The 21,983-nt window shown below is 40.9% G+C and overlaps 2 protein-coding genes across 3 annotated transcripts; both read right to left on the minus strand.

The window, feature by feature from the left end:
* Window positions 1–2,943: 2,943 nt before the first annotated feature.
* On the minus strand, window positions 2,944–16,272 carry cdc42 (cell division cycle 42). 2 transcript variants are annotated; one of them, XM_075460125.1, is made up of 6 exons: window positions 16,195–16,272; window positions 12,129–12,269; window positions 10,189–10,261; window positions 9,821–9,930; window positions 8,660–8,857; window positions 2,944–4,799 (listed from the first exon to the last, which is right to left on the minus strand). In XM_075460125.1, exons 2-6 carry the CDS (start codon window positions 12,231–12,233, stop codon window positions 4,710–4,712), a joined length of 576 nt encoding a protein of 191 aa, XP_075316240.1. In that variant the 5' UTR covers window positions 12,234–12,269; window positions 16,195–16,272; the 3' UTR covers window positions 2,944–4,709. The 2 variants fall into 2 exon arrangements, with proteins under 2 accessions (XP_075316240.1, XP_075316241.1); XM_075460126.1 differs by lacking the exon at window positions 2,944–4,799 and adding an exon at window positions 5,926–6,875.
* Window positions 16,273–16,754: 482 nt separating this feature from the next.
* snrpe (small nuclear ribonucleoprotein polypeptide E) lies at window positions 16,755–21,547 on the minus strand. Its single transcript, XM_075460127.1, has 5 exons — window positions 21,367–21,547; window positions 20,537–20,563; window positions 20,383–20,445; window positions 18,236–18,314; window positions 16,755–16,981 (listed from the first exon to the last, which is right to left on the minus strand). The coding sequence occupies exons 1-5, from the start codon at window positions 21,418–21,420 to the stop codon at window positions 16,926–16,928; spliced, it is 279 nt and encodes a 92-aa protein (XP_075316242.1). The 5' UTR covers window positions 21,421–21,547; the 3' UTR covers window positions 16,755–16,925.
* Between the last annotated feature and the right edge of the window lie 436 nt (window positions 21,548–21,983).

Consider the following 21,983-nt stretch of genomic DNA (forward strand, 5'->3'; position numbering starts at 1 on the left):
TGGAAGCGTGGAAGCTGTGCCTTAGTGCAGAGAAGACGGCTGGCGAAATTCACGAAAGGTTGGTATCACGTGCACCTTTATAAAATCACACATTAAAAAGTCCTATAAAAATATTTTATATTTTGAATACAATGTTGTCCCGACCCGTCCCGACCCATAGCAAACAAGCGATTACATTACGCCTTCTTTATAAAGTTAACTAGTCGCAAGTTTGCCGTAAAAAAAAAAAAAAAAAAAATGTAGTTGGGTTTGTCGAGGTCAAAACACTAGCAGCTGTGAATCAAATAAAGTAGTTTTTTAAAACTCTTACACTGAATGTTTGCTGCTTCAATCCAGATGAGTATTAAAAAATATTTTCCGCGATTGAAAAAGAGACGTGCGTGTTGAGGATGAGGACCAGCCTGAACCAGAGGTAACAGTCTGAAACAGCTGAACAGTGTAATTAGCTATGTTATTAATTTGTTTACAATATTTTCAGGCTTCAACCAGTGCTGCTCAAGCAGAAAGACCGGGTCAGGGGGAGAAAGAGATACAAAATGTAGTATGGCATAGTATTTTGTAGAGGTAAAGACATTTGAAGATGTGAATATTAATACAATAAAGTTCTGTGTGACCAAATATTAACGAAGGAATTATTTTTGAAGAATTTTTTTTTAAATTACGAGATACTAAGTTGAAATTACGAGATAGTATTTCTAAATTTATTTTTATTAAGTGGCGGAAACGGGCTTCCATATATCCTCATTCGCTGTCATTTGAGGAATTTCGGAACATCTGTGGAAGCTGCGTGAAGTGCACAACACGGTCCCAGCATCACGTGAGAACCGCCGAAGTGTCCTTTCCCAGCTGCATCCCTCTGGCTGCGGCATCGAGCATCAGCTGCACAACCACATGCAACTTCTGAGAAACTTTGATAAACGTGGGGGAGATGTAGTCGTCACGTGGGTGCCACAGATCACTCGCTGCATATAGAGAACAGTGGATCCAACTGTGCTGGGCTATTCTGCAGGCAGATCTGTGACATACTGTTGAAAAAAAGTTATCAGAACAGGCCATCTAAAAACCTCATTTCCAGAAATTTTTCTGAAACCAAAACAAAATTAAATCGGTCGTTAAAAAAAAAAAAAGAAAAAAAGTTTAAACCTTTATTTCACAGACACAAGCGCATAACAACGCATTTCTGCTGTTTTTACAGACAAATATATATATTTTTTACATATATATAAATGCAAAGGCCAAGGACAGAAACCACACTGCTGGATAAATGTAACTTTATCAGCCTTCAACTGGCCCAGCATGAGAAACCAGGTCACCGTGGCTACAGCCACATGGACTCAGGGTTACCTTCAACATGGCTTCATCCAGGAATGTAACCTCAACCAGGAAGCCGTACATCAGTCGTACATAAAAAAATCCCAGAAAGACAGTGGACTAAAAGTCAGATGAGTTCAGAATTTGAGCTACTTTTGGGAAATAAAAAAAACTGACGTCAGGTTCTACACACAGAGGCTGTTAGCAGAGAAAGGTGCAAAGTCCAGCGTCTGTGATGGCATCGGTGACTTGTTGTATATTAACGAAACATTAAAAACCATCAGGGGAATGTACGGAAGCCCAGAGCGGACGTGGTACGTATAAACTTTTTTTTTTATGGTTTTCTCGAGATAACGAGTTAATTTACCGATGGTTTTCGAGGCCACTTTTTCTCCCCAGTCCGCCCCTGTTTATATGTGTTTATATGTATTTCTGGCAAAAGATGTACCCATCTTTACCCCCCTTTCATTGAAAACTGAATAAAGTAGCCTATGAATCAAACATGGAACGTGGAGCGTTTGTGTAACAAACTGATTGTGAAAATGCACAAAGCAAATCCTGCTGGTGTGACAATCATTTGAAGAATGGAATCAGGTTTAACACACACCAATCATGCCGTTATCGTTTCTCGTCATCTCGAGATAACGATAACGGAACTTCTCATGCATCATTCCGTAACCATGGAGACGGCCTGGTCACTGATGAAGTTGACTATATCAGCAGGATATAACATCAGTTTTCACTGAGAGGGGGGTAAAAATGGGTACACCTTTGCCAGAAATACATATAAACACATATAAACAGGGGCGGACTGGGGAGAAAAAGTGGCCTCGAAAACCATCGGTAAATTAACTCGTTATCTTGAGAAAACCATCAAAAAAAAAGTTTAAACGTACCACGTCCGCTCTGGGCTTCCGTAGAAATGTCCATCAGGGGGTAAGCAGTCATTTTAGCGGGATGGCGCCAGACTTCATTCTGCAGTGTGTGCTTCACTGAGCCGCTACTGAAAATCCAGAGGTTATACTCTTGCTCCCGAAAAATAACTAACATAATGTTAACGTAACACAATGGTAACCATGCGTTGATCCCAATGGTATCAAATATAACCTTTGTTTAGATTTTCCAAAGTCAGTGAAGTCACTAAAAATCAGAATCTTTGAACAGGTGTAAAATATGCTACAGCAGAAGGTGAATGGCGTCACATTTGGGAACATTTAAAACCTTCATGTATGTCTGAGTGGACAGCTCCTCCTGCTGGCTGCACACAGAACAACAGGCTCACCCAGCTATGACGCCACCAGTGACCCAAGCATCACCTGAAGACAGCTTGCTGCCATTTGTTGTTGTGTCAATTGAACTTCCATTACATATGAAAGAAAAACAAATAACAGGTCCATGTGACATGAAAGTCACATGGAACAAAGTCCACCAATAGATCTGGTGCCGATTCTTCTTATTAGTGCTGGAAGAGACTTTTTATTTCTTTATTTTTCCTCCACAGGATGGAGGGAGTTTTTAATCCATTGAGGCCAAACAAGAAAAGAAAGAATTAAGTCAAAGGAAACAGTTCCACTCAGCCAAAGATCATACGTCTGTCCCGTAGACTGAAAATGAACGGCCAAGGAAAAGTGGTAAAGGCAATTAAGGTATAAGTTTAATATTTTTGAAAAGAATGCATATACAAAGAACAAAGACTTTAGACAAAGCATTTGGTTTCTGCACCAAAATAACAACAGGTTATAATAATAATAATAATAATCATACTGACTTGGACTGGATGTCAACCCAACTCTAAGCCACCAGCAAAGAAAAACAACCAATTACAAATCATCACTAACCAAACAGTCTCTCTGCCATTTGGAGGTTTTTATTCAACTAACCAATCAGAGTTTTCTCGGTATAAACTGGCAGGTAAGAGTTCAGATGAGTTCCGACCCCTAAATGTAAAAGGAGTGAAAGAAACCTTTTTATATATTTATATATATATATATTTAATAATAATAACAATAAAAATAAAAAAAGAACAGCACAAACAGAAATAATGAAGAAAAAAAAGATTTTGGTAAAAACACCTGGAGCCTAAGTGGACATTGTGTGCCAGCTTACATTATAATTACATTTGTTAAACCTATCATTTCAATCAGAGACCGAGGCTCAGCTACACACACCACCCGACAGTTTGAAAGGGTACAGCAGGCAGCTCCGACGTGCAGCCTGGACACGATGCGCTGAAATCACAGAAATCTGGTGGGAAAATCATTTCAAATTGGCCTAAAAAAATTAAATGGACCTCCAACGGGGGATGTCTCTGCTGTACCCGCTCTAAGTGTGAGGTGATGGAAATGTTACAACAGTATTCTGCTTTACCCTCCCTTGGTCCCTGACAACGCATGAAGAACACACCACTTGTTCTGCTAACACTGTTTAAGTTCCCTGCTTCTAAAAAAAGGCCAATTCCTGTGGTCGACTAGCAGCCCGTTACTACTGGATGCCTTTAGCTCTTCAAGTGATCACCACGTTCCAAATGGACTGCGACTCTGCACTGTGGAAGTCTGCATTGAGGGGAGTAAGCGATATTGACCAATTTCAGTGTCTTACTTGAGACAGCTTCTTTTTTTTTTGTTTTTTTTCTTCCCCAAATGGCCACACTGCCACACCTACAGTGTCCTTCAGTGTCCTTAGTGGTTATGAGCGCATCTATTTGGAACATGGAATAAATATCGCAGACATTTCTCGTGTTTGAGGGGGGGGAAAAAAAAAAAAGAGAGACGGGGTGTTGGCAAAACAAAACAGAACAACACTACTCTGTTAGCATGTGTAGGAGTAGTGTTGAGGGGGGGAAAAACAAAACAAAGAAAAGGTGGTCGGTGATGGACGCGCTCGTCAACAGAGGCGACAGGAACAGCAGCATGAGCAGCCACCGGTTAGGCAGCTGGGAAGGGGCTGGGGCGGGGCTTTTATCCATCAAACCCTTTAAGATTGGCTGAAAACAACTAAACGGCTGAGCATCTAACACTTCATGAGGCCACAGCACTGACTTTAGTCACACTGAGCTATCCAAAGCTCGACAGAATGATTTCTACTGGTGTGCGAGGTCGGTTTATGGACGTGCCGCCGTACCCGGCGCCAACACCAGCCTGTTGGCCACGTTAGGTTCATCTTCTGTCCCAAACTCAGACAGAGGGGCGGAGCTTCTTATTATTGCAGAGAATTATGTGAAACTTGGTCGGCTGGTTTCTGTCTAGTCGTCCTTGTGGAGGACAACGTTGTAAATCAGCCTTAGCAGAGCAAGGATTGGGGGGGGGGGGCATGGTTGTACGTAAGATGTGTGTGTGTGTGTGTGTGAGAGTGAGTGTGTGTGTGTGTGTGTGTGTGTGCTTTGAATAGGTAGGAGCCCCTCATAGCAGCACACATTTGCGTTTCTTCTTGGGCTCTGGGGGCTCCAATGCAGCCAATATCGCCTCATCAAACACATTCTTTAGGCCTTTCTGTGAACACAAACATACAAACACAATGAGGGAAGAGTGCAAAGACATACCGGTCAAATTAAAGTGAAACCAAATAGAACGCAGCAGCTTAAAGGGATAGTTCGCCTCTTTTGACATGAAGCTGTATGACATCCCATATCAGCAACATCATTTATGAACATCTTCTTACCCCCTGCTGTGTCCTGTGAGCAGAGTTCCAGCTGAGTTTTGGCGTTGATGAAGGTAGTCCGGCTAGTTGGCTGGGGTTTAAAAAATAAAGCGTCTTGCTTCTCAGAACAATATGCGTTCAAAAGAGTAATACATTTGCATCACAAAATCGTTCTCCAGAAAAGGTCAGATCTCACAATCGCTTGGCCCTATTTTCTCCACCTTTGTATCACTGCCTGCTGTGTAGACCGAGCAGCAAACACCGTAACAGGTGCGGCTGTCGCTAGGTGGCTGAACGCAGTGATATGAAGGGAGAGAAAATAGTGCCAAGCGATGTGAGGTCTGACTTTTTCTGTTGAACGATTTTGTGATGCAAATGTATTACTCTTTTGAACGCATATTGTTGTGAGAAGCAAAACGCTTTATTTTTTAAACCCCAGCCAACTAGCCGGACTACCTTCGTCAACACCAAAACGAGGCTGGAACTCGGCTCACAGGACGCAGCAGGGGGTAAGAAGATGTTCATAAATGATATTGCTGATATGGGATGTCATACAGCTTCATGTCAAAAGAGGCGAACTATCCCTTTAACAGAGGGCGGAAAAAAAAAACTGCATCGGACTTCGTTTAAAGGGGATGCGGTAGCTGTTGGGGAGGATGGAAACAGACACAAAACTATAAACCAGCAAGACATTTTTTCAGGAACTGCGATAGGAAAAAAAAAAAAAAAAGCCGAACAGAACACCGTGCGGATGTCTCAGTGAGGGTAAAATATCAAAAACACAAACAGCATGCGTGTTAGAGTGCTGCTGAAATCAAAGGCAAGTCAAACAAGTAAGTGGAGGAAAAAACGGAACACAACCCCTGACTCTGCACCACAGACTTGTTTTTCTGTTCGACTTCAATGGTTGTGAATTTTACAAATAAAAAGAGGACACTGAACCCCCCCCCCCCCCCCAACAAAAAATGACCCACTTCTCTTTATCTGGCACTGAGCCGTGAGCTCAGTAACCACAGCTGCCCTGTGTTGTCTAACTCAACATTCTTCTCTCAAAAAGCTGGAAAAAGAAGGGAGCCAGAGAGGAGAGCAAGTTCATTTGTTCTTTATTAATTCATTCACAAGTGATCCTGATACAATTAAAGATTGTTTGATTACTATTATCTGGATTTCAATATATGCACAATATGCATATATCACATTAATGTCACATATAGACCAAAGTATGGCCAAATAAATCAAAGCAGACATCAAGTGTGTCTTTGGGTTTAAAGCAGATCAGTAAGACAGGAAACAGGAAAACTGTCCGGTGGTTAGTCTGTCAGAAGGCCAAACACCTCTTATATATATGATCTGAGTCCTGAACGTTACCACAGTCACACTCCAACTTCTGTTAAATCAACTGTAGAAGTACAAAAATACATCGGTGCCAGAGATGGAAGCTCTGTTTAGTGTTGAGATCTGTCAAACACCCAAAGTAAGCGGTCAGAACAAGACCGACCAACTCAAACAACACACACACACACACACACACACACACACACACACAATGGCATCCATTTACAACAAAGGGCCAAAGCTGCGAGACTGAGAGGGAAGCGGTGGAGTCGGACAGTTACGGGGTTAAGATGTAAAGAACGCTAAGCAGCCGGTGGAAGTACAGAAAGGCCTTCGGTCAGTTAATCAGGCCACAGAAGGTTTCAGTACAACTGCACCTCGATACAGCAAGAGATTAAACTGATGAGATGTCATTATTGGCAAGTATGAAGAGTTATACGGAGGAAAACAAGGAGAGACGGGGTAAAGGAATGTCAAATGAGAACGATGAGGAAGAGCAGTGATTAAAATAAACAGCATTTCCTCTTTCTTTGCGTCTCAGGTGGCTCTAGGGCAGCTAGGATAGCTTCATCAAATACATTCTTCAGCCCCCGCTACAACGACAGAAGAGGGAAGAGAACAGCAGTTTGATTAGCAATGAGAGAGAGAGAGAGAGAAAGAGAGATGGAACAGGGCAAGAAAATCAGGGCAGAACATGGAGGAAACACAGAGAAAAGGTATGTGAGCTACAGGACTGTGTGAAGATGCAATGTGCACAGCAAGAGTCACATGCAGGGGTAACAAGGCGGGCTGCACGGGAACGACAACAGGCGGCTGTTTAACGGCGTGCTGGAAGTGAGGCTGGGACACCGTGTCGAGTTCCCCCGACAGGAAACAGGAAATGACATCTGCAGCTATGCAAGTGTTGTGCCAGGGAGAGGAGGAAGGAAGGAGCAGAGCAGGGAGGGGGTGGGTGGGGGGCTACATCTCAATTTCATCAACACTATTGTTCTCCGTCTACGTGAGACCGAGTCACGTTCACTCGGCTCGCCGCTTCCACGGGCTCTCATGCTGAGGACCGAGGACATTTTCATGCAGAACTGTGAGGTGAAGCCCGTCCTCAGCTGCGGTCTAACGGAGGAACACGAATATCAAGTCGCCACTGAGGGCAGACTTTTGGTGTTTGTGCCCTTTCTGGCACTGTAAATATCTGCAAACCTTTGGCTCTGGGAGTGGAAGACAGATTTACAGAGAGGGTGAATGGCCCTATGCTGAGAAACCCCCTCAGGGTTTCTGATGAGTAAGAGGGAAAGAACACATAAACTGACTCCTACCTTAAAGGGATAGTTCGCCTCTTTTGACATGAAGCTGTATGACATCCCATATCAGCAACATCATTTATGAACATCTTCTTACCCCCTGCTGCGTCCTGTGAGCAGAGTTCCAGCCTCGTTTTGGTGTTGACGAAGGTAGTGTTGACAATATGCGTTCAAAAGAGTACAACATTTGCATCTCTACCTTCATATTAATGCGTTCAGCCACCTGCTGATAGCCGCACCTGTTACGGTGTTTACTGCTCGGTCTACACAGCAGGCAGTGATACGAAGGGAGAGAAAATAGGGCCAAGCGATTGTGAGGTCTGACTTTTTCTGGATGAACGATTTTGTGATGCAAATGTATTACTCTGTTGATCGCATATTGTTTTGAGAAGCAAAACGCTTTATTTTTGTGACCCCAGCCAACTAGCCGGACTACCTTCATCAACGCCAAAACGAGGCTGGAACTCGGCTCACAGGACGCAGCAGGGGGTAAGAACATGTTCATAAATGATGTTGCTGATATGGGATGTCATACAGCTTCATATCAAAAGAGGCGAACTATCCCTTTAAAGTCCAGTCAGGAAATTTCTACAACTCAGCTTGAAGCTCTTAAGCCCTGCTGGATACAGCAGCATTCAAAACTGGGGGAACTTTGTGGACGTCAAGTTCATCTGCATGATTTTTTTTTTTTTGACTAACAAATTCACGCCACCGACCAGCGGCTAGACATCCCGGCAGTGCTGGCCATGGAGGGTCATTTCATGGCTCAAACGCTAAATACGTCAGCAGTTAAACAGCCAAGATACAGTTATAGGAAGACTGCTCACGTCAACCATGATAACAAATGAAAATGATGTCGTTTACAATCAGCAACACCAAACAGAAGCTCACAAGCTTGCACTCTGAAGGGAACAAAACCTGCATGCATCAGCTGCGACGTGCAAAGGCCAGAGGAAACGTGGACCTGTTCCTCTTTCCTCCACTTTCTTAGTTCTTGCCACTGAGGTTTCCAATCACACAAGTCCAAGATGGTGTGTATGAGATGGTGTAAATCCTGTGTGTTTACATGCATCTGTTACCTGTGTGAGGGCTGAGCACTCCACGTATTTCACAGCCTTGAGGTCTCTTGCTAGCTTCTCGGCCGTCTCTGGGGTGATGGGCTTTTGCTTGTTCTTAGCCAGCTTCTCTATAGTGGAAGGGTCATCCCGCAAGTCGATCTGGGTCCCGACTAGAAGGAAGGGCGTCTTTGGACAGTGGTGGGTGATCTCTGGAACCCACTGGAAATACAAACACAATATCGACATACATGAAACAAGAGTTTCATAAGAAGAGACACAATGGCTGTGTTCGAAACCGCATACTTCTCCTACTACTCATACTAACTTTTTGAGTTAGTATGCCAGTTTGAGTAAGCGAGAAGTTCCCGAACGCATACTAGATTCTCCGAAATGTTGGGTATGCATCATGAGGTTACTACTGTTCCTGTCATTTTCTGTCAAAACGGCAGTTTCAAGCTAGCTACAACGAGGGTAGGTTCACTTCCTGTTTTCAAAACAAAAGCACCAATTGTATCGTAATGGCTTTCCCTATGATAAAAGGCAACGGGTATTTTATTTTGTGAAAATAACAGGAAGTGCGTTGCTCACTGCGGCTAGCTTTAGTAGCGCCGAATTCGTGGGAACAAAATTGTAAACAGCCGGTATTTTGTCAGGTTTTCAACACGTTGGGGATCTAAACGACTACTTTCTCTCCTGAAAATGTTTCAAATGTTGCTAAAGTTTACAGAGTTTAGAGCTTAAGCGAAATCAGCTTCAGGCCGGCTGATTTCGGCTCGGGCAGGAGCGAAATGCATTGTGGGTAAACGCTCTGCATACTGTCTGATCGATCAGTATGACGTATGCAGAATGGAAGTATGCAGTTTGCAAGTATGTAGTATGTAGTATGTAGTATGTAGTATGCGGTTTCGAACACAGCCAATGTTTCTCCCCTTTTTGAGAAGCACAACCTCCACCGGAGCAGTTGTAGTTTCATGTTCAGGTTTGGTTAATTGGGTATCTAACTGTAGGACTTGTATCCAAGCATAAAGACAGATCAATTTAGAGATAAATCAACTAGGAAAAAAGTTATATGTATATCACTGTTAAACGGAATTCTATCTGTTTTTAACAACTTTACACAAGAATCCAAATATAGAGCTTGGGAATAAAAGCAATTCGAAAAAGAAAAGGGATGAAACGTACCTTTTCTTTGACGTTTTCAAAGGAGGATGGGGACACGACTGAAAAACAGACGAGGAAGACATCTGTCTGGGGATAACTCAGAGGACGTAACCTGTCGTAGTCTTCCTGACCTGGAGCGAACCAAAGAAATACATGTTGAACTCGCACACAAGTAAACAGCAGGTTGATACACGGGACAGCAGAATCACACAGAGCCACAAGGAAAAGCTGAGTTTGGAACACCTACACAAACCCAATATTCACCCTTATCTCGAATAAGACAACTCATAAAGGCAGCATGCTTCATCCGAGGATGATAACTGTTTCACTTTACAGGTTCACCAGTGTCGCAAATCAACATTAAACACAGGGACAAAGGAAAAACATACCTGCTGTATCAAACAAGCCCAAGGTGTAGGGTTCACCTCCGATCATTACAGTTACAGCATAGTTGTCAAACACCTGAAACACCCACAGCAAAGCCAGGTTAGCTACTCATCATACAGCAATGAAGCATACACACGCTTTATTCCAAAGGGTTTGGAAAGATACGGCATTTAAAAAAGCATATATCCACCGTTTATCAGCCTTATTCAACATCATCTAAACCAGTGTTTCCCAACCGGGGGTACGCGTACCCCTAGTGGTGCGCGGAGGTACTGCAGGGGGTACGTGGCGCACGGGGAGTTTTTTTATTAATTTATTAAGGCGTCACACTTTTATGGAGGACTGTTTTTGAAGGAGACTCCAGTTTTGTGATGAATGTTACATGAGTTAGGCCTGTTAATGTATTCTTAACACACACTGTCCCGTGAACGGGACGCTGACGCCATTTTGTTTACAAATTTTTAACGAAATTGATGTCATACGACATGTACACAAACATATAATTGTAATGCCGCATACCGTTTGAAAGCTGAAACCGTCAGCTATCGTTTGAGCCCAACCACGAAGAACAACACTCTCCACAGCACTAACAGTAGTGTGATCTTCTCTGTACGTGACGCCATGGTATTTGCAACTGAAAACAATGCAATTGACACTTCAGGCATAAACCTGGAAGTGTTACCTTTCCAATGGTACCAAGTACATGCATGTATCTACAACCATGTGGGATCTCTGCTACTTTCAAGTTGGGTATGCCAATTTCGCAAATGAAGTTTGAAAAAGGTTCTAAGTGTTATAAAGGGTTAAAAAGAGAGAGAAATGAGTTATGTTCATGTATTCTTAAAAAAAAGAGACATGTTACTTGTTTAAGTTAGATAAAGGAAGATTACTTTGATTTAGTATTTATACTATTTTGGTTAATTATTTATATTTCAAGAAAATGCTTTTTATTCTTATGTTGAATTCAACTGAGGTTAAAGAAAAGAGAGAGAAAGCCTGAGAATTTTATGTTCAAGTTAAGGATATTAAATAAAATGATTTTCATGTAATAATCACTGTGTTGCTCTACTTTTGGAGAATCATCGCACGCGTTGTATGTGTGAGGGGGTACTCAGGCCAAAAAAGGTTGGGAAACACTGATCTAATCTGATCACACGGTCGGCAGCAGAGCAGAAAACACACTGCTGCTGTTCCACAGTGCTCCAGGACTCTGGATGATGAACTGGATTTAAAGACACCCAGCTAATCCGACTGACATTACCACACAGTCTTCTGTTGTATCCTCTGTGTTTGTAAATCATACAGCAGACCGACACAGAATCAGATGACACAAAAAAACTAAAAGTTACTTTATTACAGTTTCTGACCTACAAAAGTGGGACATCTTTTGTCAAGTGGGAGCTTATCAAATCAAATCAAATTTATTTGTATAGCACATTTCATGTACAAAACAATTCAAAGTTACATCAAATAAAAGCATTGCAGCAAGGAGTGGAAGAAGCATTAAAAATTCATTAAAGAATATAAAGATAAATTCAAAGATATCGTGCAGATTTCATGCATAGACACATGAGAACAGAAATGTTTTTAACCTGGATTTAAAAATGTCTCCATTTTGTGAAAGTTTAATCTCCACTGGCAGTTTGATCCACTTGTTTGCAGCATAACAGCTAAATGCTGCTTCTCCATGTTTAGTCTGGACTCTGGACTGGACCAGCTGACCTGAGTCCTTGGATCTCAGAGCTCTGCTGGCTTTATATTCTCTGAACATACATATCATAGATGTATTTTGGGCCTAAACCGTTCTGGGATTTGTAAACCATCAGCAGGCTTTTAAAATCTATTCTGTGACTGACTGGAAGCCAGAGTAAAGATTGTAAAAGATTCTTCCTGTGCCTAAAACATATATACATGGGCTGAATGTTGTCTGTCACTCACGTACCGTAGGGACATATTCAGAGGGGAACTTGTTTGTAGTGTACGAGATGAGCAGGCAGGTTTTACCCACAGCACCGTCCCCAACCACAACACACTTGATGGTCTGCATAGCTGTGTTTTATAGTCTTCACTATTCATTCAAGATCTGGAACAGAAAACAAAACAGAAAGCAAACATTAGTTAGGAACGCGTCCTTTTGTTATTGGTGGAACAAACAAATACGACTTTGTTAAAACACACGGAAATGCACTAGATTCAATAAGAAACTAAAAAAACAAAACAAATAAAGACAGAAAAATGAACTGATTTGTGTTCTCTGGCAGATATATTTTGATTTCAGCATTTGTGTTCGCCAACACACGGCGACGACACAAACGCAGATGGGGTCATTATACTGTTCATTCAGCAAAGTGGCTCCAACATCAAGCTCACCTTCAGACTCACCTCTTCATCCATTTGCCTTTTCATTATACAGGTGAAACAAATCCAGTTACAGCTTTAATAACAAATTATACGTGGTATTCCCCCCCCATAGATTACAGCACTAAATCTTGGTGGATTACTAAACGTGTGTTTTTAAATATTTTATATATTGTGCGTATAAAACATTAAGTGCGAGCAAGACACACAAGAGGAGAAAAAGCATTTGTTGAGGATTAGCCAACTTTTCAGGTGAGCTTTTAAAACTAAACACCAGATGGCATTTTCATTATATGTCAATGACGAACAGTTGTTGGAAGCAATTTTCAGTGTAACTGGAAAACTGGAGATCCAGTTCAGAGTAAAAAATGTCGACATCTACTTAACAAAGAGATGTTAATGGGCAGATAATAAATAACTGGACCTCTGACTGGGGTGAAGTGGAACTGTCCAGATGAAGTTTTCTAATTCAGAGACTGTTCAGACCCAGTAGAAATCACTGGTCAGCTGGGTTATTCAATAGCTGAAGCCAATTATACAGACAGGACAGCCAATCACAGAGGGGGGGGGGGCAAATAAAGGAATACAATAATGTAACAAATGAGATACAAAACCGCTTGAATACAACGAATGATTAGATCTGCACTGTCTCATCGGTTTGCTTATGTAGATCTTTTTCCACGACCTGTACGCTCTGCGCCTCTTTTAATAAATGTCCACATCACAGCAGCAACACTAACGAGGATGCCAGGAGCACAGACGTGTCTGCTGTCTTTTTGTTTCGTTTAGTTTATGAGCACATAATATCGATGAGCACAATAGGGGTGGACGAATTCAGCAAACTGATTACATCGTTATCTCTCACACCATTAAAAAAAAAAAAAAAAACAACTATAAAATCACGTGTCTGCACCAAAAACAAACAAGAAAGCTTAATGGAAGAATTTTCAACCAGATTTAAACAGCAACAGACATTTACTGACCCCACAGCTACCAGAATAAGGAGAAGAATGCCCGGCAGAAACCTTTACAGGCCAAAGCATAGATGTAACAGTCTATAACGATGACAAAAAGTCTGCTATCTACCCAAGTGTCTCCGTCAGCCTGGACAAACCTGGACTCTAGACGAGAACCAACAACAGCAGAAACGAGCGGATCGACTCCTGGGACCGCATCGTATAGTAAGTTAGCAAAAAATATTATCCCGTTTCTCCTCCACAAGTTACAAAACGTCAGCGCTAAGCCACTGCAGAGCTCTGCAGCACTACGTGGGGGTGGGGTGTCAAAGAGAGGAGCAGCAGAGACAAAACTGCAGGCAGTTTAACAAGGGAACGGAGCTCAGGTGGAGGGCCAGCTGCACAGCACTCAAAACAGAGACGGGCTCAGAAGCTGATATCCTTTCAGACAGACCATTACGTTTAGTTTAACTGAATATTTAGTTGAAACAAAGAGTAAGATTTGAGCCTGATTATAAAACTATCACAGACTGTGATGTCGGTCAATATGATAGCATCTCCTACAGATTACTGAAACTCCCCGCAGGAAGCTATCAGGAATACGGTCTTACTCCAATGCAACAGACTGCATCCTGTTAAGATTGGGGCTGATTTAGCCTGGAAATTCTCATAAATGGGGGGTCATGAACTGAAGATTTATCCATCTTTTCATACTATTTTGATTTAGCATGCACATTTAGACCTTTACATAAAATGTATGTGTGTGTATATGTAGATATACGCATTTAATTTATTCACATTTTTCATTTATTTATCTCTCTACCACCATGATTCTTACACAAGCAATGATATTTTGTTTTGTGGTTAAAAACGTACCCCTTTTTTTCCCCTTCTTCTTCCAGTTATTTATTAATTCTATTTTAATAATTATTATTGCTATTATTATCTTTTTTTTTCTTGTATGTACCTTCTTGTTCTATGTTATTCACTGTTAATAAATATATGTTTAAATAAATAAATGGGGGTCACAAATAGGAAGTTTTTGTTGTTTTTTTTAAAGCGGACCACCATGTGGTCTGGTGACACTGCCTAGTGCATGATCCAGCAGTCTCAATTTTCCATGAGCAGATCAATACCCTGATGTCCTAACCCGCAAATCAGAATTCAGGCCAACTAAATCGACATCACCATTTAAATCAGCGGCCTTACATGTCATTTTAGGATGTGCTCACAGGACCAATCTGAAGTTATCTGTTAAGAGTGAGATTTGCTGCACGATGATCACCGTAAGATCTGTGCTAAAGTGTATAAAGAATATAGTACTATACGGTCCTACAACTTAATGAAGCGTTGTGTGAAGAAAATCTTGACATTTTTTTCCCCAAATATATGCTAAACAACACAGTAAGCTGACGGCAATGGGCAAACAGAGGGTGGCTGCAGCTGAAATAACGCTTTGAGACTTAATCCACGCATTTGTGTTTGTAGGGCAGCAGGCACTTTAAGGGCAAGCCAGCTAAATGGACTAATAGTGAAAGAAGCTGAGACCGAGTTAGAAGTGATTCCCCACAACGTAATGCTGCTAATGGGAAATGTATTGTTTACTCTCGCAATGAATACTTCTGAAAATCTGGCTGAACTCCCACAACTAATCACACAATTAAACATAACTAAAAACAATGATTATTTTATGTATATTTAATGCTTCTTCCACTCCCTGCTGCAATGCTTTTATTTTATGTAAAGCACTTTGAATTGTTTGTACATGAAATGTGCTATATAAATAAATTTAATTTGATTTGATTCATTCTCTATATGTTTTGCCCGACGTAACATATACAAGAAGTCAAATCGTTGACTCGAAAACACGTAGATTTCAACTGAAATGGACCAACTAAATATATATTTAGATCAACTTGGACACATAGAACTTGAATACTTTGTAGTTCACGTATGGCCTGACGATTCGCTACTTATATTATAACTTATATCTAACAAATATTTCTACATCTCAATTAGAGTGAAGCGACCGATAGAAATGACTGATGGCTGGAGGGTAATAGCCTCAGCAGTTGTACTTCGGGTCGGCCACATCCCCGGCCTCAATCTGGCCTATTTCCTGCCGGCTGATAAAAAACGATAAACCACAATTATACCACTATTTCAACCCAAGTCACTGTTTTAGCTTCTTCTTGCTATCTTTGCCATTTCATCTCCGTAACTAAAAATCGAGGACACCGCTTTAATTTTAAAAAGGGAATTAAAACTAGCATTTGTTATGTATTCATCTGCTCCACAAACCAGCTAACCCGTTAGCTAGATAACTAGTTAAGTATCAATTTACCTTGCTTAATTTCAACTCGAAGAGAAATACGTAGTTTTAAAGAAATGGATTAATTTGATATGGAATATAGTCGCCAGACATCGCAGGAGATGTGCTCACAGTTAAGTCTGAATGTTACGAAGAACCTGCCTACTTGCTTTGCTAGCTAACTGTCCTCACCAATTTGCTTTGCGGGCTAAATGGTACAGCCAGCCTTAGCGGATGCTGATGATAAATATCATATCCAAATAAGCTATTACAACCCAAATGCCATAAAATGCACACCGTAAATATCATGTTTGAACTTTAAAACAAACCAAATGGAAAATTTGACGGTCTAATTACACAAAAAAATACATTATTTGCCATACCGTATTCTCTATTGAGTCACTACACCGGGCGTTGGCAGCTCCGCGCTAGGGGCTTCCCAGTCACTACAACAGGGACACGTTGCGTACTGACGTACTACGTAATTACGTTAATCGATAGCGGCACATTGCAGACTGAACAGACCAGATTGTTCAATAATTTAGCCGGATGATGGTTTCGGTGACAATACTTTTTCCTTCAGCATAACATTGCAAGCACAGTGGTTGAGTTACAAGTGTGCTCTACAGATAGTAATTGTATAAATGATTTTATATAGTTCGTGTATGTATTCCATCAAAGTATTCCGTTTACACATGAAAATGCACAATTTGGGCAAATTCTTACATTTTTCTAGTCATGGTCTTGCATTTCAGAATTGAAAAACCAAGAGGTTTAATAGCTATAACATGTAAATCCTTTTTGTCCCGTTGGGTGAATTTGACCTACATAAGTGTGCTTTGCATTTGTGCTGTCTGCAACTAGATGGCAGTGCAGACAAATTACCCAAATATACTAACAACTGGAACAGAAACAGAATTTAGAGGAAGAAATGAACAACATCTGTAAGAAAAAAAGAAACTTTATTCTCAAAGTGGACCGTATGGTAGAGAGAAACAATTAGAATATTCATGTCTTACAAACACAAACATACTTGACTTTAAAAAAAACAAAAAACAAAAAGGAAAGAAAAAAACAAAAACAAAAAAAAGATGTGTAGACATCTTCACTGTCACTAGGTGGGCACGCTCTGCAGCAGGGTAATGTTGTCTCCCTTCAACATGATCCTCCCTGGGAGACATGGACAGAAAGAAAGAGTTGAAAAAAAAATCTAAGTGGAAGCTATCAGAGAATTCAGATGATGGATGGAGAGATGCAAACTGTCAGTTCTCCTCTGGGCAAAGCACTGAGCTACCCATCAACTCCCTTATGTCAAAAGGAACTTTATTGTCAATCTTCACGATACAGCAACCTTCACCAATTACATATAGACATCTGAACCAACCAACAAAAGTTATTTTGTCATTGTGGTTACTTTGAAAGAAATTGTTTAACAGAAAATACCATGCAGTGTAAACTCCAACTTGCAGTTCGGCCCTGAAATACTGAAACCTGTCCATGACACAACTGCTATATTAGCGAGTCATCAAAATTGGGCTTTAAGTTTCAGTTTGAGGATTTCAGATTTACAACTTAATGAAAAGGAGCTGCTTTTCAGGGACATACATCGACAAATAAAACAAAACAGATAAATTGTTCCTTTTTTTCCTTTTCTTCCATACTTTCTTTACATATTTTGATCTTATGGGCTCCAAAGAAGGGGTTTGAAATGCAGCTCGTCGAGTTGAGATCTATGCCGTGTTGTACCAGTACGACTATGGTTTTAACCCTCTTAATTTGCTCGTGAAGTCCTTGGGTAGTAGCGTTTACCACACCGCACAGACTAAACAGAGGCTGCTCTGTGCTGACAAACAGCAACCTACATCACAGAGTCCACTTGGTGACAACGGTGTCATTTGTAAGAGCGGTGAGCTGCACTGAAGCACCTCCCACTCAACACGTACAGGTCAAAGCAGCTCTGACCACTTACACTGCTGACTCAGGAGTGTCAACTTCCACCTCTGCCTCGTACTTACAAAACAGCTAAACCGTGACCAGTTTGTGGTTAAAAGTGCAAATTATATATATATACCACCAAGAGTGTGTTCCACTTGGTTCATTGTTAAGTTTGGCACATTTAAACGGGAAGGAAAGAACAAACTAGCAAACTCATGATATGCTCACTCCTCACATTTATTCACTTTTTTTTTCTTTAGGTCTAATATCTTTTGATAAACTAAAACAGAAATATTTAAAAAATACTTCTACACCTACATGTATTTTGACTCATGGCAGTAAAAGCTAAAAGCCTAAAGCCAGTCATAGTGGAATGCAGTTTTTATGTTTACTCAATTTTCTTACCATGAAACTGGTCCAATATTGTACTAAAGATCATTATATATGTAAAACTAAAATGCAAATGTGAAATTCAATAGTTTCTCTTACCCAGGGGCTTTCTGTTCTTAGTCTTCATGTGGACCTCCTCAGCATCATCAAGCACCAGGTTCATGTACTCATCAAAACCCTAAAAACAGTTAAAAGAGCCGTGAGCCAACAACGACCAGTTCCATTGACACTGCCAAACATTTTGGCATCTTATCCTAATCTCTGACTTTGAGGCTTACTCTTGTTGGATGCTCTGCACCGTTTATGAATAATTTTTTATTAAAAATATTTGACAACTGTCCAATTTTCAATAAACATCGAGGCGCTTCAATGACCCTGCCGTCAGTAGACACATTTCTCTCCATCATAAATGGCATCAGACTTCAAACAATTAAAAACCTTCCTTTGCTTTTAGATATTTGAACATGTACATGTCTACTAAAAAAATAAAATAAATTTGCATGTCAAATCTGGTAAAGTCACATCCGGCTTTAAAGGCACTCATAAAATGGCTTGCAAACATGCAGGTGAACCTCCATCTGAGTCTTAAATCTGTGGAAGACTGAAACCAGTTTTCCTTAAGAACTTCTGTGCATTTACACCCCACAGCATGGTGCTGCCACCACCATGCTTCGCTGTGGGGATGGTGTTCTGGGGTTGCTGACTTTGCACAAGACATGCGTTTTCTTATGTTTTTCTGGTAAGCAATGTTTTTTTTACTTGCCCCTGTTAAGCAAAGCCCAGCTCTGTTGAACTTATAGTGGTCCAATGGACAAATGCATCGGTCTCCTTTGTGGAGCTACCCAGCTCCTTCAGGGTTACTTTTGGTCTCTTTGATGTCTCTGTGATTAATGCCTTCCTTGAGTTTCAGCCTCATTACACTTTTAAGCATGAGCGAGCAGAGCGAGCAGCGCACTGAGCAGCACCGCTGACCAGGGCCGAGGCATTTGTTTACCGCTTTTAACACAAATGGCGATGAGAAAAGAGTAAAAAAGGGGGTGCTAAAGTTTCCCCGAGGAGTCATCGAGCGATGATGAAGATTCGCTCACACGACTGCACTGCAATTATGGCTCAGGTAAATCTGATTCATATTATATTACATTGGAGGGATGCATAATCTGTTTTGTTATGGATTACTTGTTGAATTTGGGTTTAATTACACATCCATCTACCTCACTTCCCTGCAATGAATTGAATTGGTTCAAACTTATTGTTGCCGATATTATTTTACCATTATCGTTACTTGTAGGTTTGGACAGCTACATTTTATTTTCAAAATGTTATAATAATAGTGCTGTCGCTATAACCACAAAAAATTAAATATCGCGTTATGAAGAACAAGCCGCCATCACCGCACGTCACCTGATCTCACCACTAGTGGGGAAATAGAATTAGCTTTCCATCCTGGCACACGAGAAAATTCAAATGGCACATATGGTGTCAAAATGCTCCCAAATGGCACATTTGGTGGTTCCGCCTGGACATATGTGTCAAAACATCTGTAAAACTGCTCAAGTTGACTTTTTTTTTTAGCATCTACCTTTGCAGTTGCTCATCAGGTATTACTTTACCAATTCCTAGATGAATTAAGCGACTATCCTATGATTAAAAAGGGGGTTTTCACTTGAATTTGTGTGGAGGGTTTTTTAAGCAGAGATAAAAAAAAAATAACAAAATTAACTTTCCACTGTGTTGGATTTACTCTTGACACAGTAACATCTTTTAATTCGGATACTTCTGAAGTCATCTAACTGGTCTAAGCTTTTATTTTGAAACCAACATTATACACACAGCCCTTGTAGTTGTGAAGATACACTCAATTTATTTTGGGTATGTCATTTCAGATAGGAAGCAGAAAAAAATAGGCCTTGTGATAAAGAGCTTAATAGTGCCTCTTTATTAGTAATGTTGCACCCTGGGGCCTTTTTCTAAGAACAGGTACATATACACCGAGACCATGTGACACTAAGGTTGCACACATGTGGACCCTATCTAACTTTTTATGTGAATTCTGCAGGTAGCTTGTCGCAGCAGATGTTATTTAGAGGCTTCATAGCAAATGGGGTAAATATATTTACACATCCCACTTTTCAGCTGATCTTTTAAAATACCTTTTTTTCTCACATCATGCAGTTCCATTTTTATATCTTATTTGTTACATCAAATAAAAGCTACAAAAGAAAAAGGAAAAAGAAATAATAACTTACAATAATGCAGCCTTCTATCCGCATGTTCACCTGCTCATACAGCCAGACCTGGATTCGTGAACGCTGGGAATTAGAGGCAGATTAAAATCAGAAATACACTCGACCCAGAAATCACAAATTGGAATAAACCATAGCAAACGTGTTAACTACTTACATTTTGAAGGTATCTAAAAATGAGGTTCTGTACTGTGGAATCAAGGAATTTCAACGTTCAAAAGCAAACATGTGCACCTACAAACACACCAAAAGCAAAAACATTGGACAATTTGGAATACAATGACCTAAAAAGTGCCATGTGGCTCCATTTTTCGTTTCTATCACTCATTTTCAATCCCTTCATGATTTACCTTCATAATTATTAACTGCACATACGTTTTGGATGATCTTACGTTATCCATTTAAAAAAAGAAAAAAAACGTAAAAAAGAAAGCCACGTCAAGAATAAAACAAACAAAAAAAAAAGTATAAATTCACATAATCTCTTCTAAATCACTCAAAGCATATGCTCTGGATCCGCAAAAATCCCAGGCGCAACCAACTACGTTTATGGCTTGTGTTATTTTTTGTTTTAAATCTTTATTAATAAATGAATTATTAAATAATTTATAAATTATTATTAATAAATGTTTAGCAACAGTACTCAACACCATTACGGTCTAATGTTAGCGGCGCTAAAATCGGAAACCTCCTGGTTTGAATGGTTTTCCGTGCCAACGTTATGCTCGTACCGCGGCAGAATAAATACGATTGATACTTTCTAAAACAACGGTCCTTTGAATGCTTTACATTGATGTAAAATTACCTGTATGACATTTAAACCCACCGTAACTACCTAAGCAAGGGCACCTGTCAGTCCTCGTAATTCTTTTAAAAGTCATTCACAAAAATTGCAGTGATTAGCATAGGAGCTAACCGAAAGGTTAGCCTACATGCTACATTAGGCTACAAAGCGCTTCAACCGTATGCCTGCGATAAAAAGGATACAATGGGCTGCACCATAACCTTCTGGATCTTCTGGCCTTGTCCTCTGTACGCCATTCCTCCAACAAAATACCAACGACGGGTATGCGACAAAAAATTGCACCTTTTTAAAAGAGTGCACTTTAGCGTATCACTCACGTTGCGAGTTTGATTCAATGGCGGGTTTCCTTCCGCGTGCGCTCCCTGTTGTAATAAAGGTAAGGCACTACAGCGCCTCCGCAGGCAGGAGGTCACTACTGCATCCATTTTAATACAAGCCCACAGGATGGAACCAAAAAAAACAAGAACTGCAAGCAGTGATAACGGCCCTCGCAGCCAAGCGCAGCTCCGGCCTTGCGACCGCCTGACTGCCGGCACCGCCGCCCCGACGTGGTCAACGACGCCGTCACGCGCCTCCCGCGCCCGTCCACCGGGCGGAGCGTGCGACGAATCTCCGAAATCGTCTTCAGTCCACGTCAGCACGACACCAGTGGCACGTGTTCAAAGTTGGAGCGATATGTCACCTTTCAGAAAGGAGTTACCATCACTTCCTGTTTTGTGGGGGCGGGGTTTAGCGACGTCAGAAATGTACCACGCAAACGTGTCAAGCGCTGCTCCGTAATGATGCACAAAAAATACGG

This window comes from Odontesthes bonariensis, chromosome 3, assembly GCF_027942865.1.
Source record: "Odontesthes bonariensis isolate fOdoBon6 chromosome 3, fOdoBon6.hap1, whole genome shotgun sequence".
In the NCBI taxonomy this organism is placed as follows: Eukaryota; Metazoa; Chordata; class Actinopteri; order Atheriniformes; family Atherinopsidae; genus Odontesthes; species Odontesthes bonariensis.